The following is a 12,215-nucleotide window of genomic DNA, read 5'->3' as shown; positions in this document are numbered from 1 at the left end:
AAAGGGTTGGTGGTTTTTTTTTTCTAATTTATAACTACAGTAGAAGTGTTATAGTGGTTGATATTTTCTTACATTAATTCAGTAATTATTTCTTTGCAACGAGCACAGCCACAGAAATAATTCTGCATAAATGCATTTTCTAACTAATTTAAAACTTTGTGTATTCTAAATTAACACAGTTTTTAGGCTGACCTCTTATTACAGGTCAAGGTAATGAAAATAAAAATCTGACTCAACTAAATACATTTTGTTCAGGAAGACTTAATTTGTGGTGTTACAACATGGAAAGGTCAACAAAAATTGATCTGAAGTTTTATCAGAAGCATTAATAATTTAATTGCAAATAGTAGTCTGCAGGGCCTAATTTGCCATTCTGATGCTTCAGAAGAAAATATATTTACATGTAAATTATATCCATATAATTATTTCTGTAGGTGCAAGTGGTTCATTTAGAAGAAACAGACACATTATGTCTGATCAATTAACGTCTGGAATATCTGTTTTTATTTGGCTTCACTCAAGTGGATACTGCACATATAAAATGTATAGAAGAAGATTCAGTTTACTTTTCTAACCATTACCGCAACAGTCTGTTGGTAAAATGCACATATATATATATATATAATGACATTGAAAAAGATTTCTCATACCAAAATGATCTATGTTTATATAGAGGATGTTTGCAGTTTCATTCAATATTAGTTCTGTTTGAGTCTAGAGTTCTATCAATGAAAAAGCTAAAACAAGCAAGAATAACATTCAGACAGCCTAAATGCATGGACAGTTTCTTAATGGGTCAGCACCTCACCTCACACAAATCCCTCTCCATCACTATTTAGAGGTATCTTGCTATGTCTGTTATGAAGGGTGTAAAATTTATGTTGAACCTGGGTCACCCAAACATGGCTAAAAACATTTCTACAGCACATAAACAACTCTAGAAACCAACACCCTTAAATGCTTTGTAATTTTACAGCCTTTTACAACCTAAGTACTATTCTCTTGACCATTACTATGAGACTATGAGTACAATAACCCAACAATTTTCAACATCCAGCCAAATACTAATCAAATACAGCAACACTGCTATTAGCCGTCTTTTGATGAATCAACAAAAAAGTCAGAACTATACTTACAGGTCTGAAAATATGAATATCTTGATTTCTAGACACTAAGTGAGAACTTTTTGCAATGCAAGTTGCTGTCTCCAGTTTATCTCCTGTTAACATCCATATCTGCAAAATAATGTAAGAGTTTACTCCTTTGGACATTAGCATGTCTGTTCTCCAAATCTAAATGACATCTCTCTCCAACTTTTGTCTGGCACCTTTTTGGATTAGATTATCCAAGAAAATATGCTGATTTGTGCATCTGAAGGTAAAAATAACAGTTTTTACTGCAATAGTATACAAAACAGAAAAGAACTGTCTTTCTAAAAGCAGCTCCATTCCCCTTCTGTTCTCACAAGACCCAATGTCTCAATGTATATGAAGACAAAGTAAAGCTCTGAGGAAGCATAAAATCCTGTCCCTATGGCCCTGACACTACCTTGATTAGAAAAGTGAGGATACAGATAACATTTGTCAGCAAAATGATGCAACACAAGTCTGTGACCCTGATGATAATCTCAGAAAGCGGCAGCCAAGCCACGAGACAGCAAATCTTGGAGCATGAGCTACTGTCTCAACACTCCAAAGAGATCCTGCCCACTGACCACGCAGAACTGAGAAGGCAGTAAATTTTTAGGGATAAAGTTGTTATATTTTTAATGTGTGACAGTTCTCTCAGCCCCTTAACACCAAGAAGGTTTGTTAGTATGTTGACTAGTTAGTAAGACGACTCAATCACCAGTGTAAGAAAATTATTATCATTACATTCCAAAATTTTTCTGGTTTGCCCTTCCAGCAGATAGTGGAGGAGCTGAAGTCAGCACAAGCAGCATACACAAAATATCCCACTGTGTCTGACTCAGTTTAACCAATGCAAAGCCATTACAACTATTTGGAGCAGAGCTTGACACTGCTTAAAGCAAAATGTTCATAATCTTGCCCCCTCCCCTCAGATATTGTTCATATATTTACTTGAAACCCTCCCTCAAATAAATGCATTACTTGTATATGTGCAATTGATAGGTGTCTAGCAAACCAACTCTTCGGCATGGCTTTTCATGCCATCCCTTTAACATGAACTGAACAAACCCCAAGGGCAGTTCTGAATTCTAGTTCAAATAATTCACCTTTTGATATTTGCTGAAACTTCTTACAAGTGCCAAACCCGAAAACATTGCTGTCACACAAATCTTGCGCCAAACTCATTTAGTGTCAGCAAGGACAGTTTACTGTAGACAGCCAGGGGATAAATGACTGAGACACACATACATCTATTCACTGGTAGTTTTCCTACAGAAGTATGTTTGAGATTGATGAAATCTGTGGTAGGCAAGGGAACTTTGCACAAAGTGTTGTTTGTTTCTGCTAGTTCATGCCCAGAATGTGCTTAGGACTTGGCACATTTCTTATTTTGAAAGAAACTAAATACAGACAAAAATAAATTATGTCTTGATTTAAAAAGTTAATAAATGATAACCTGTTATGTGAGCAATATGTGTTTAGTACCTTTATTCCAGCATTCCTTAGCATCTCTAGAGTTGGTCTAACATCTGCTTGCAGCTGATCTTCTACTCCAGTGAGACACAGTAATTCCATTTCTCGCTCCAAACTCTCTACAACAGCGGCAACCTTCAGGTTTCTATCATGTATGCTTAACTTTGCTTGGTTATACCGATTCTGTTTGCACAAACACAAACCCACTTGAGTTTGCTATGACTCATAAAGTATACATTCAGTCTACCACTCTGTGATAGCATGGATTCATTAGGCTAAATGTTTGTCTTTAAATATCTTTAATGAAAAACAAGACTAAAGGAGCAATTTTGCTTTATACCCCATGTTATACAGGGCTCTTCTGACAATTCACCTCAAGAGAATGCCTCCTGAAGACCTATTAAGAATTTGGCATCACAAAGTAGAACAAGTAGATTTTTTAGGTCATGCTGAAGCTAAAAAAATAAGATTACACTAGCTTCTGAGAAAACACTGTCCAATCCAACAATAAAGCAAACAGGATCCTACATATGACTGCAGAACCATCACTAACAAATGACAAAGCCTTTAACAGATTGTGGACAATACCTCAATTATCAATTTTTTGCAACCTTAAAAAAATAAAAAATAGGAATATTCTCCTTGAAATAATTAAAAATGATAAAACACAAGATCACTCTGTCCTTTCATACCTCAAAATCTTGATACTGTTCTTCAGTAAGTGATTTTTTGGCAACAACCAGTGTGCGCAATCCTTCTCGTGCCATATTACCACACTAAATGAACCAAAGCACAGAATACTTATGCACATAATGATATGAACATATGTTCATGCTTTATACTGTATGCTACCATAACTTTAGGTGTTTCTTTAGACTCTTAAAATGCTCTGGAGAAGCCACAAGCAGGATGAAAAGCAATTATACTTCAGACCCCCCAAATGAAGGGGTTTGCTACGAGTAAGTCAATTAGATCTCTTCTCCTAGCTAAAGAAAATTTATTTAAGGATGAAGCTCTAAAATGAATTAAAACTACTTTTGAGGCACGTAACAGAGGTACATTTCTGTCTTCACTGAATGTATCTCTTATCAGAAAAGCATCTACACATTAAAAATAACCGTGGAATAGCATGTCCTTATGAAAAACAAGGCTCTCCAGTGCAAAGACTTATTGATTTGACCTCATAAAGCTAAATAAATTAAACAAGTATTTTACAATTAATTGTGCATCATTATCGCCAAAAGTAATTTTTATGACATTTTGGTAGGTCTTGAGGGAGTTTAATTTATTCATGTCCCTGAATAAATCAAACTGCCCTGCAGCAGATATTGATTCATATTGCCAATACCATTATGAACATACATGGTGTAATCATTGTATTAACATATTGGCTGTAAGTAGGGTCAAAAATAAGATGATTGCTGGTACCTACTAGAACACATAGTGAAAAAAAAAAAAAAACAGGTTTGAAATTTGGTCATTATTTTATTTGAAGTTTAATAAATGTGGGAAAAATTAGTTTGGATGCAATGCTTATGAAAGTCTGTAATTCACAGTCATACCTCACTGCAGATTTTGATCAAACAAGGGCCGTTCAGGATAAACAGATTTATAGCAGAATACTTCTCAGAAGTAATTAGGTTTTTTGTGAAAGGTCAGTCAATGAAAAACAACTTTCCTTGTTTTAAGTGGGAATGTGTCCTGCTTCTACCACCAGCTTCTCTTTTCTTGTATATTACTCAGGAATTGGAAATAATTTTAATCCCTTTAAACACATTCAGGATGTGCATAACTGAAGTTCAAAATTCATTCCTGCATTGCCTTAGACTGTCCTTTAAACATATCCCAATAACACCTGATATATTTTAGAATTTAAATTTTTATATAAATTTGATTTTTGTAAATGTTGATTTTCTTTCTTACCTCTTCTTCTAACCAATCATTGTACTGTACAATAGTGGACATGGCAACATCTGCACCCTTCATGTAAAATGTAATTTCTCCCGAAGATTCATCCTAAAATTTTACAAAAAGGAATATGGGTCGGGGGCGGGGGAGGAATATCTGTTTATAAAGTTAAAATAATTACCTACCAATGACTTAATTGCCTTCTGAAGCACTGAAGAAGTGGGTAAGTTTTAATACTTAATGTTACTATTTCCAGTGTTATCTCTGATTCCACTGAGATACATATCCTCTATTTCCATGTATAAGAGGACCAATTCTAACTGAAGTCAACAAGCATAACAGATTCTCAGCATCCTTAAACTAAATTTTAAAATATCACTGTTATGTCCCCTCTAACTTATATTTTGTTTCTTGGGTGGGAAATACCAACCCCAAACAGAAAGCTCTGTATTTTTGAAATATCTGGTAATTAAAAATTTACAAATAACTTAGTGTAAATGCTTGTTACACATTTTAATGATGAAACATTCATTGCTTATTCAGTGAATCCACACACAGGCAAATGTAATCAATGAATTTCTGTGGTACTGTCTGTTGCAGATGGAGTGAATTAGACTGATCTGCCAGCATTTTTAAAAAAATCAAACTGAACACTCAGAAAATCCCCCAGATTACCCTAACTATGATGCCCATGCGCTTGCTTTCGGAGGTGAAGGGGAAGATTTGCAGGATGTAGTATGTCAGGATGTGTCCACCAGGGGTCTTCAGCTGCATAGAGGTCAGATCCCGGTTAACCAGAGTGAGACCCACACTCTCTGTCCACTGCACCAGAGCTACCTAAAGAAGGAGGGGAAAAAAAAATAAAAACAGGTATGTATTTAAGTGTGAAAGGTCTATGATACTGTTATATAAATTAGGCTAAAGCCAAACAACTGTTGCTAGGGTGAAAGTCTAAACTCTTCCAAGAATCTAAGGAAAAAAAGAAGTGAACAGTAGCAGACTGAGTATAAAATCTTAACACATCAAATTACTTGTTTCCCTTGAAGAGCTTATAAAATTTCTTATGAAGAATATAAAATAATTTTTGAACTTATTGCTGAAAATGAGGTATTTAGAATATATTGTTCAGAAATAACTATTCTAATAAATACCCCACATACATTCAACAATACATCAAGGACAGTGAGTAGAAATTTTGCAAAATGAGAATATGATTTCTATATCAACAAGACCATTACGTAAAAAAAAGATTTTGGGAGTATTTCCATATAAAATGTTTGATTACATCTACAGTTACATGCAAGTTGAGACAATGTAATAGGTAGTAAATAGGTGAGCAAAGGACCTTATTTTAGTTTACTTTGCTCACTTGCCTAATATTAATACTTTGTTTCAACAGTAATATGACTTCTGACATCAAATAAGATGGAAACCAAACTTATAACACTGCATCCCACAAACTCACATTGGAAAGTCCCTTTTTCAAAATGTTGCTGCTTTGAAGTGCATGACATTAAACTTCAACACTTTTCCACATTATACTTTAAGTATTTCCCACAACCACTGTGTGATTTATTCCTTCAAAAAAAATTTTTTTTAGGAAAACTGCTTTATTGGTTTTAGTGTTTTACAAGAGTCTTGTAAAATGTGTCTTGTTTATATACAAGACACATTCCATATCTAATTTTTTTTCTGATTAAAGAAAACTTCTCCTTCTCAATCTACACACTAAACCAGCTAATCATTATTGGAAACCAGATTTTTAAATCACTAAAAAGATAACTATAATGAAGTTCACATTATTTTTATGGATCCTGGATTTTTATTGATTAATAGGCTATCCTATTAATCTCAGGTAAGATGAAAAAAATAAAAATAAGCACTCTGATAAAAAACATGCAAGTAAAATTCCCTAGCTAAGTTCAACAGACATGATGGTCACTAAGAATTTCACAGAAAGCAAATAAAACACCTCAGGTTCTATGAAAATTTAATTTAAAATTGCAATAAAATCCTGTGTGAAACTGTAAAAAGCCTTGGTAGTGCCATCTGTGTAGGCATCACCAGATGAAAATATAGTAAGATGCAGTAATGGAAGAGAATAAAATACACTTTGAAAAGCACTATTTTAAATTCTTAAAAAAACTACAGGAAGCCTTTTTACAAACTTTTCTTCTCCACCAGAAGCAGAATATAAGCTGTAAACAATCCAGTACTTGCAAGTTTAATTTTCAATTTTCACAGTGAAGGGTTACTATTATATTCTGTAATACTGTAAGATACTGTAAACTGCATCTTTCTACTAAAACCCTATTATCTTATTTGTGTCCCTTTGCAGCTAGGCCTAAAGTGTTCTGTATTCGGTGACTCAAATCTGTTTATTATTTCATTTATGCTTGGCTTCACATACCATTTGAATTAGTATTTTGCAGCACAGTCATTTTGTATTCTTATATGTGGCCTATACACAACTGTATATTTATTTTTTCTTTAAAATTGATCAGGGCAAATACCATACAAGAATCAGCCAATAAGGCTCAAGAGTAAAACAGGTGCCTACAAGGACACTGAAAAAACTTGAGAGAAAGACAAGTTTGACTCCCACCACTTAGGATGAATCAGAGCAGCATCCAAAACAACATTGTCAGATCTTACATTAAAGTACCTGAAGCTTTTAGAATGTAGATTTTTTTTTCTAAACAAGTATTTCACAACTTGCATGAACATCTACATGATAAATCTAGGCAGATAAATATATACTGAAAGGCTGGCTACAGAGAGTTCAGAAAAAGGATTCTTAGGCAAGTCTCTCTTCTTGAGATTTCCCCTCTACAAGTACATTTTCTTCTCTTCAATACATTTCTGAATCTTTACATTAAAATGGTCTTGCAATCTAGTGTGCCTAAATCAAGAACTCCTAGAATGCCAAGAAAATGCAGCAGCTGTGACTTCTACAGAGCTTGACATAATGGATGAAGTCAGATAGTGTGATTAAAGGTTGGACAAGCACAAAAGGCTTTGATGGAGATGCTACCATTTTGTTTTAAAACAATCTATCGCAATGACATTTATTTGCTGATAATTGTTAATTTACTGATACACAAACACAGATGAAATGCGTCAAGTTTCCTGAATCCAGATTAGGGACTTATTTGAATATTTTATGGATCTTCTCTGGCTTATCACAAAGCTTCCCCTCTATGGAACCAGCCGCCTGGGAGACATACGCATATAAGTGGGTAAACGGTCTTCCCAGTACCGAGACACAGGCATGGAGTGAACCCACTAACTCTGTAGGGTTCCTAGGGCATGAAATGCACATGGAGGTAAAGAGAGATTTGCGGTTGCTAACTTGCTAATTTTCTCCCTCCTCAGTAGCAACCCAAAGGGTAAAGATGGCCATTCACATCTCATGTGACAATGTCAAAGAAGCAACTTCCAAAATTAGGAAAGAAAAGAGCAAATAATTGCACAGTGAAACAGAAGTGCAACAGATCTGATGCGAGCTAGTGAGAAACACCTAATTTAGTGTTCTTATCCTAAATCTTTCAGATGATTCCATTTACCACATGCCCACTCTTGAACTCTGGTTGTGTCTGTCAGCAGTCTCCCCACTAGAAGCCACCCAACCCTCTGAAACTTCTATAGTTCACAGACCCAAAAATCAAACACCTAATTACCAGGACAGAGATTTCCACTCAAAGTCAAATTCAGAGATTTCATAAGGAAACTCTTCCAAATCAAGCAGTAACTGTGCAACCCACAAAATCACCTAGAACAGTACCAGCTCAGGAGGTGGAAGCAGCTTCTCTAAGTAGGAGTATGTTTCTAACTCAGTCACCTGAGGAGTGAGTGCATTTCCAGATGGGTGTGAAAAGGTGAAACTACAAAAGCACCATTGTTACAGACCATGGCCGCATGTCCATGTTTTGGGGACATAATCATCCCATTTGTCTAGAAATGTTCATTTATGGAATCGAAACAAACCAAACAGCTTATGTTCTGGTTTAGGGTTGACCAGTACAATAATACATACTCTTGACTGCAGGTTTCCATCACCAGACTTGCTCTGTTCACCATACTTGGATACTGTAGGGCTGTACACTTCATCACAAAGGCCACAGCCTCTAGCAGCCTGGCTATCATGCCCAGCTCCTGCTTTCCTTTCCTTGTGGCTCAAATTATCATTTCTGCTTCCTAGCAGAAATAGTGAACTGTTCAAAATTTACAGTATTTGTTGCTCAAAACAGTTTATGAACAAACAATTGTCACTTTCAATGTACAATATTCTCTTCTGAGCTACCATTAGTTTAAGAAAAAGATCCACTGCTCCATGGCTGCAGATGGCAGTTCTCCACCTCAGAGGGCAGTTTGGGAGTTCTACCACAGTTGTACTCACATCCTTCCTGGAGCCCAGCTATGAACCTGACCACTTTAACCAAAAGGAACCCACATAAATAGAGTCTTCAGTGGCTTTGTTGTTTGTAAGGGAACAATTTGTAGGGTAAGAAAGAAGGACAAGAGATATAAACTTTGTAAGTTTTGCTGCTTAGAAGAATTCTCATGTAACCCACATGTATTTCTTTCAGAGCATTTAAGAGCGTCTTCACTTCGGAAAACAGGATCTGCTTTCAAAATCAGATTGTTGTATAAGGTATAGAGACATTGTAAGGGTAGTATTTTTTAAGTTAGGTCTACCGCTTTGGAAACAAAAAAGAAGCAGTGAAACATCCTTTCCCCACTGCCTGTTTCCAACCGTTTTCCATCAGGACTGTTCAACAACTCATATCTGTCTGCAGTCAGTGCTGGGTTGTTTATGCTTATAAACAATGATTTTACAACTAACATTTGCTGTCCATTACTTTCCATAAAAAAGCCCTTAATAATTAAAATAAAATTATTAACTTAAAAATACAGCTTGATCATGTGAAAAAACTACCAATCAATATTCAAGACAAGCTATGGAGTAGTTATTCTTTGTGGGTCTTGAAGGTCACACAAGTGATGGTTTTATGCTACTGAGTGATTTGCTTCTCACAATACATTGACAAAACAACACAATTAGTCTTGCTTCAATAAGCACACACAATAAAATGAATTAAACAATACAACATGTCTCATACATTACAGCTTCACTTTTGTAAACACAAAAGCTGCTTCAGTAAGGGCATATAATTTCCCTGTCTGTTTTTAAATGATTGGCTTTGTATCCTTGTAATTAATTTTAGCAACTCTGTTGTCTCTGGACAGTAATGTTGGAATTAAATAACTGATCACACTTTAAGGTAGTATTTAAATATTCAAGATCCTGGAATTAGAAATGCTTGAGACTATAAAAGCACAGGACAAAGCATAACCAATAAATGGCTGGTTTATGAGAGTAAGCAGTCATTAAAAATCATGACTGATCAACCTTTTCTGACTAAGGGGAGCAAAGGTCCTCAAAGGCTCCTGTTCATAGCATGCCCTCAATTGCTTGGGTCTCTGACCTTTGAACTCTATCACTTTGCCTATTTAGCTTATATCCTTTTATGATTGTTCATTACATTAAGGTAGCTGGCTTTCTACAGATGAACTGAACCCACACCTATGACAGCGAAGTTGAAGCTGGGTTTTGGTGAGGTTTTTTCTGTTTGTTTTTTTTCCCATCCAGTGGGTCCTCAGTGAATGTTTATTGTTTGCTATGCCACAGCTGTAGAGGACAAGTGACAGACAAATGAAACTTTCCACTCTTTCATAGAAAATGAAATATTGATCACTTATCGTAAGAAACAAAGAGCCTGGCATAAGTAGGGTTTGCATTATGAATACAAAATCAGTTACTTATCTCAGGTTACTCTAACAACAGATAAATACATCTTTTATGATGAATGTACCTACTTCTAAATGTGCAGACTTTGCTATGGTTATATTATATTTGTATATGGATGCACACAGATGTGAGGAATTTCAAAAGAGTCAATTCATTAAGTGTGTACTGTAATCAGTATATTACCGAGCTGTTTCTTATACCTTCCTACGTGGAAGAATAGTTAATAGTTACATACTGTTTTCTGCTCTTTACATCCTATGGTGTGGTCATGCGATATTATATAATGCAACAGACAACTGAGCAAATAACATCTTGTTTCAAAAGACTGCAATCAAGTCAGATCCATTAAAAAAAAATCTAAGAGAACAGAGTTGCAATGTTGAGAAAGTGCAATGCATAAAACTGGTTAAGTCTATTAAATGATAATGTTGCTTATTAACCAAATATGTTGTGATAGGTCAGTGCTGAGGTTAAACAGAAAACATCAATTGAACCATTTCCCTAAATAAAGCTCCAGGGTGCAATATTCAAAGCACTTTATTCAATAAAAAATGCTTTTAAAATGGTACTTTGGTGATTGGGAAACATTGGCATCATCCGTCAACCTAACTGCAGGAAAGTTCAATAAGCTAAATAATGAACCATTTACATTATTTTCCTTAGGCTCCAGTGATTTACAAACATTGCATCAATAGAAGTCCTAAAAAAATTATGATAAAGACCTGCTAGAATTTCAATTCTTAGGCTTTTCTCTGTCATACTGCAGTTTTTATGCTGTTTACATGCTTTTTGTAACTTCATCTTCTTATAAGACTCCAGTTAACACAAATTTCTCATTATATTAAAGCATATTTGTTCAATATGATAATTTTACTAGTGTTTCAAGCATTATCTTTGAGAAACAAAAAGGAAATTTAAGGCTGTTTTAGAATGGAAACATTTAATTTCACTGCCATAGAGATTTAATGTATGAGTTGAAATGATAAAGAACATTATTAAAAGGATCATCCTCTCCCTTGCAGCATGAACAGTTTCTTTGTTGCTGATTTCTTCTTCTATCTCCTTTTCCACCCTGAATCCCTGATCTATTATATTAGCACTTTATAAACTTTCCTTTCCTTCCTTTCATCATTCCAAGGTCAAATTCCCTACTGTCTTCCCAGGGCACTGCTTGTATAATTCTCGAGTCTTACAGCTGCCTTCTTTAGTAAATATGGGAGGAGAACTGCTCCTCATGGTAGCATTTTCAGCTTTCAAACAACTAAACAAATACACAAAAGCCCACAGGAAGAGACGAATGAGCAGGAGAAAAAACTCACAAAGTCTCTCTCAACAGCACATCTCTCCACCTGATTTAGTAATACCTTTGGCTATTAAAGCAGAATGTATATTTAATTTACAGTTGCCATCATATCTTCATAGGCAGATCCTTGCTCATGCAGTCATTCATTAACCTCAGTAGTACCTCACAGGCTCATTAAACTGAAACATTTTGTAAATAGGAATGCATGTGCAGATGAAAATTTGTATATGTGTGCATAATATAAGCCAAACATTATAGAACTCTAAACAATTGACCTTCTGGCATAAACAAATGCCCTTCCAGGATTCTCAATCCATAATGTGGATCAGCTCACACTATATAACACCACATACAGTATTATGGATTATCGATTTTAGCCAAAGACCAGCATCTCAAGTCCTGCCCAGCATTTTATTTGTAAAACTGTTCTGAGTGCAATTTTTTAGTCACAGAGAAGCAGCCACTTTTTTATATTCTACAATCCTTTGACACTATGAACTGTGGTTGTGGTATCTGAAATGTATGTAATGTCTGCTAATTTGTTACTAAATGAAGACAGATTAATTTTATTTCTTGCATTCCTAAAAAC

At 35.1% G+C, this 12,215-nt stretch overlaps 1 protein-coding gene across 1 annotated transcript in view; it reads right to left on the bottom strand.

Moving 5' to 3' along the window:
• ATP9B (ATPase phospholipid transporting 9B (putative)) overlaps nucleotides 1–12,215 on the bottom strand; it is a 154,761-nt gene that overhangs the window by 12,752 nt on the left and 129,794 nt on the right. Inside the window, exons 14-18 of the mRNA XM_040056904.1 lie at nucleotides 5,187–5,348; nucleotides 4,527–4,619; nucleotides 3,296–3,379; nucleotides 2,616–2,786; nucleotides 1,137–1,235 (exon numbers count right to left, since the gene is read on the bottom strand). Coding sequence (XP_039912838.1) covers nucleotides 1,137–1,235; nucleotides 2,616–2,786; nucleotides 3,296–3,379; nucleotides 4,527–4,619; nucleotides 5,187–5,348 — 609 coding nt within the window. The remainder of the gene's footprint in view (nucleotides 1–1,136; nucleotides 1,236–2,615; nucleotides 2,787–3,295; nucleotides 3,380–4,526; nucleotides 4,620–5,186; nucleotides 5,349–12,215) is intronic.

Source organism: Hirundo rustica, chromosome 1 (assembly GCF_015227805.2).
Source record: "Hirundo rustica isolate bHirRus1 chromosome 1, bHirRus1.pri.v3, whole genome shotgun sequence".
NCBI classification, from domain to species: Eukaryota; Metazoa; Chordata; class Aves; order Passeriformes; family Hirundinidae; genus Hirundo; species Hirundo rustica.
This window is presented reverse-complemented; position numbering and strand designations above follow the sequence as displayed.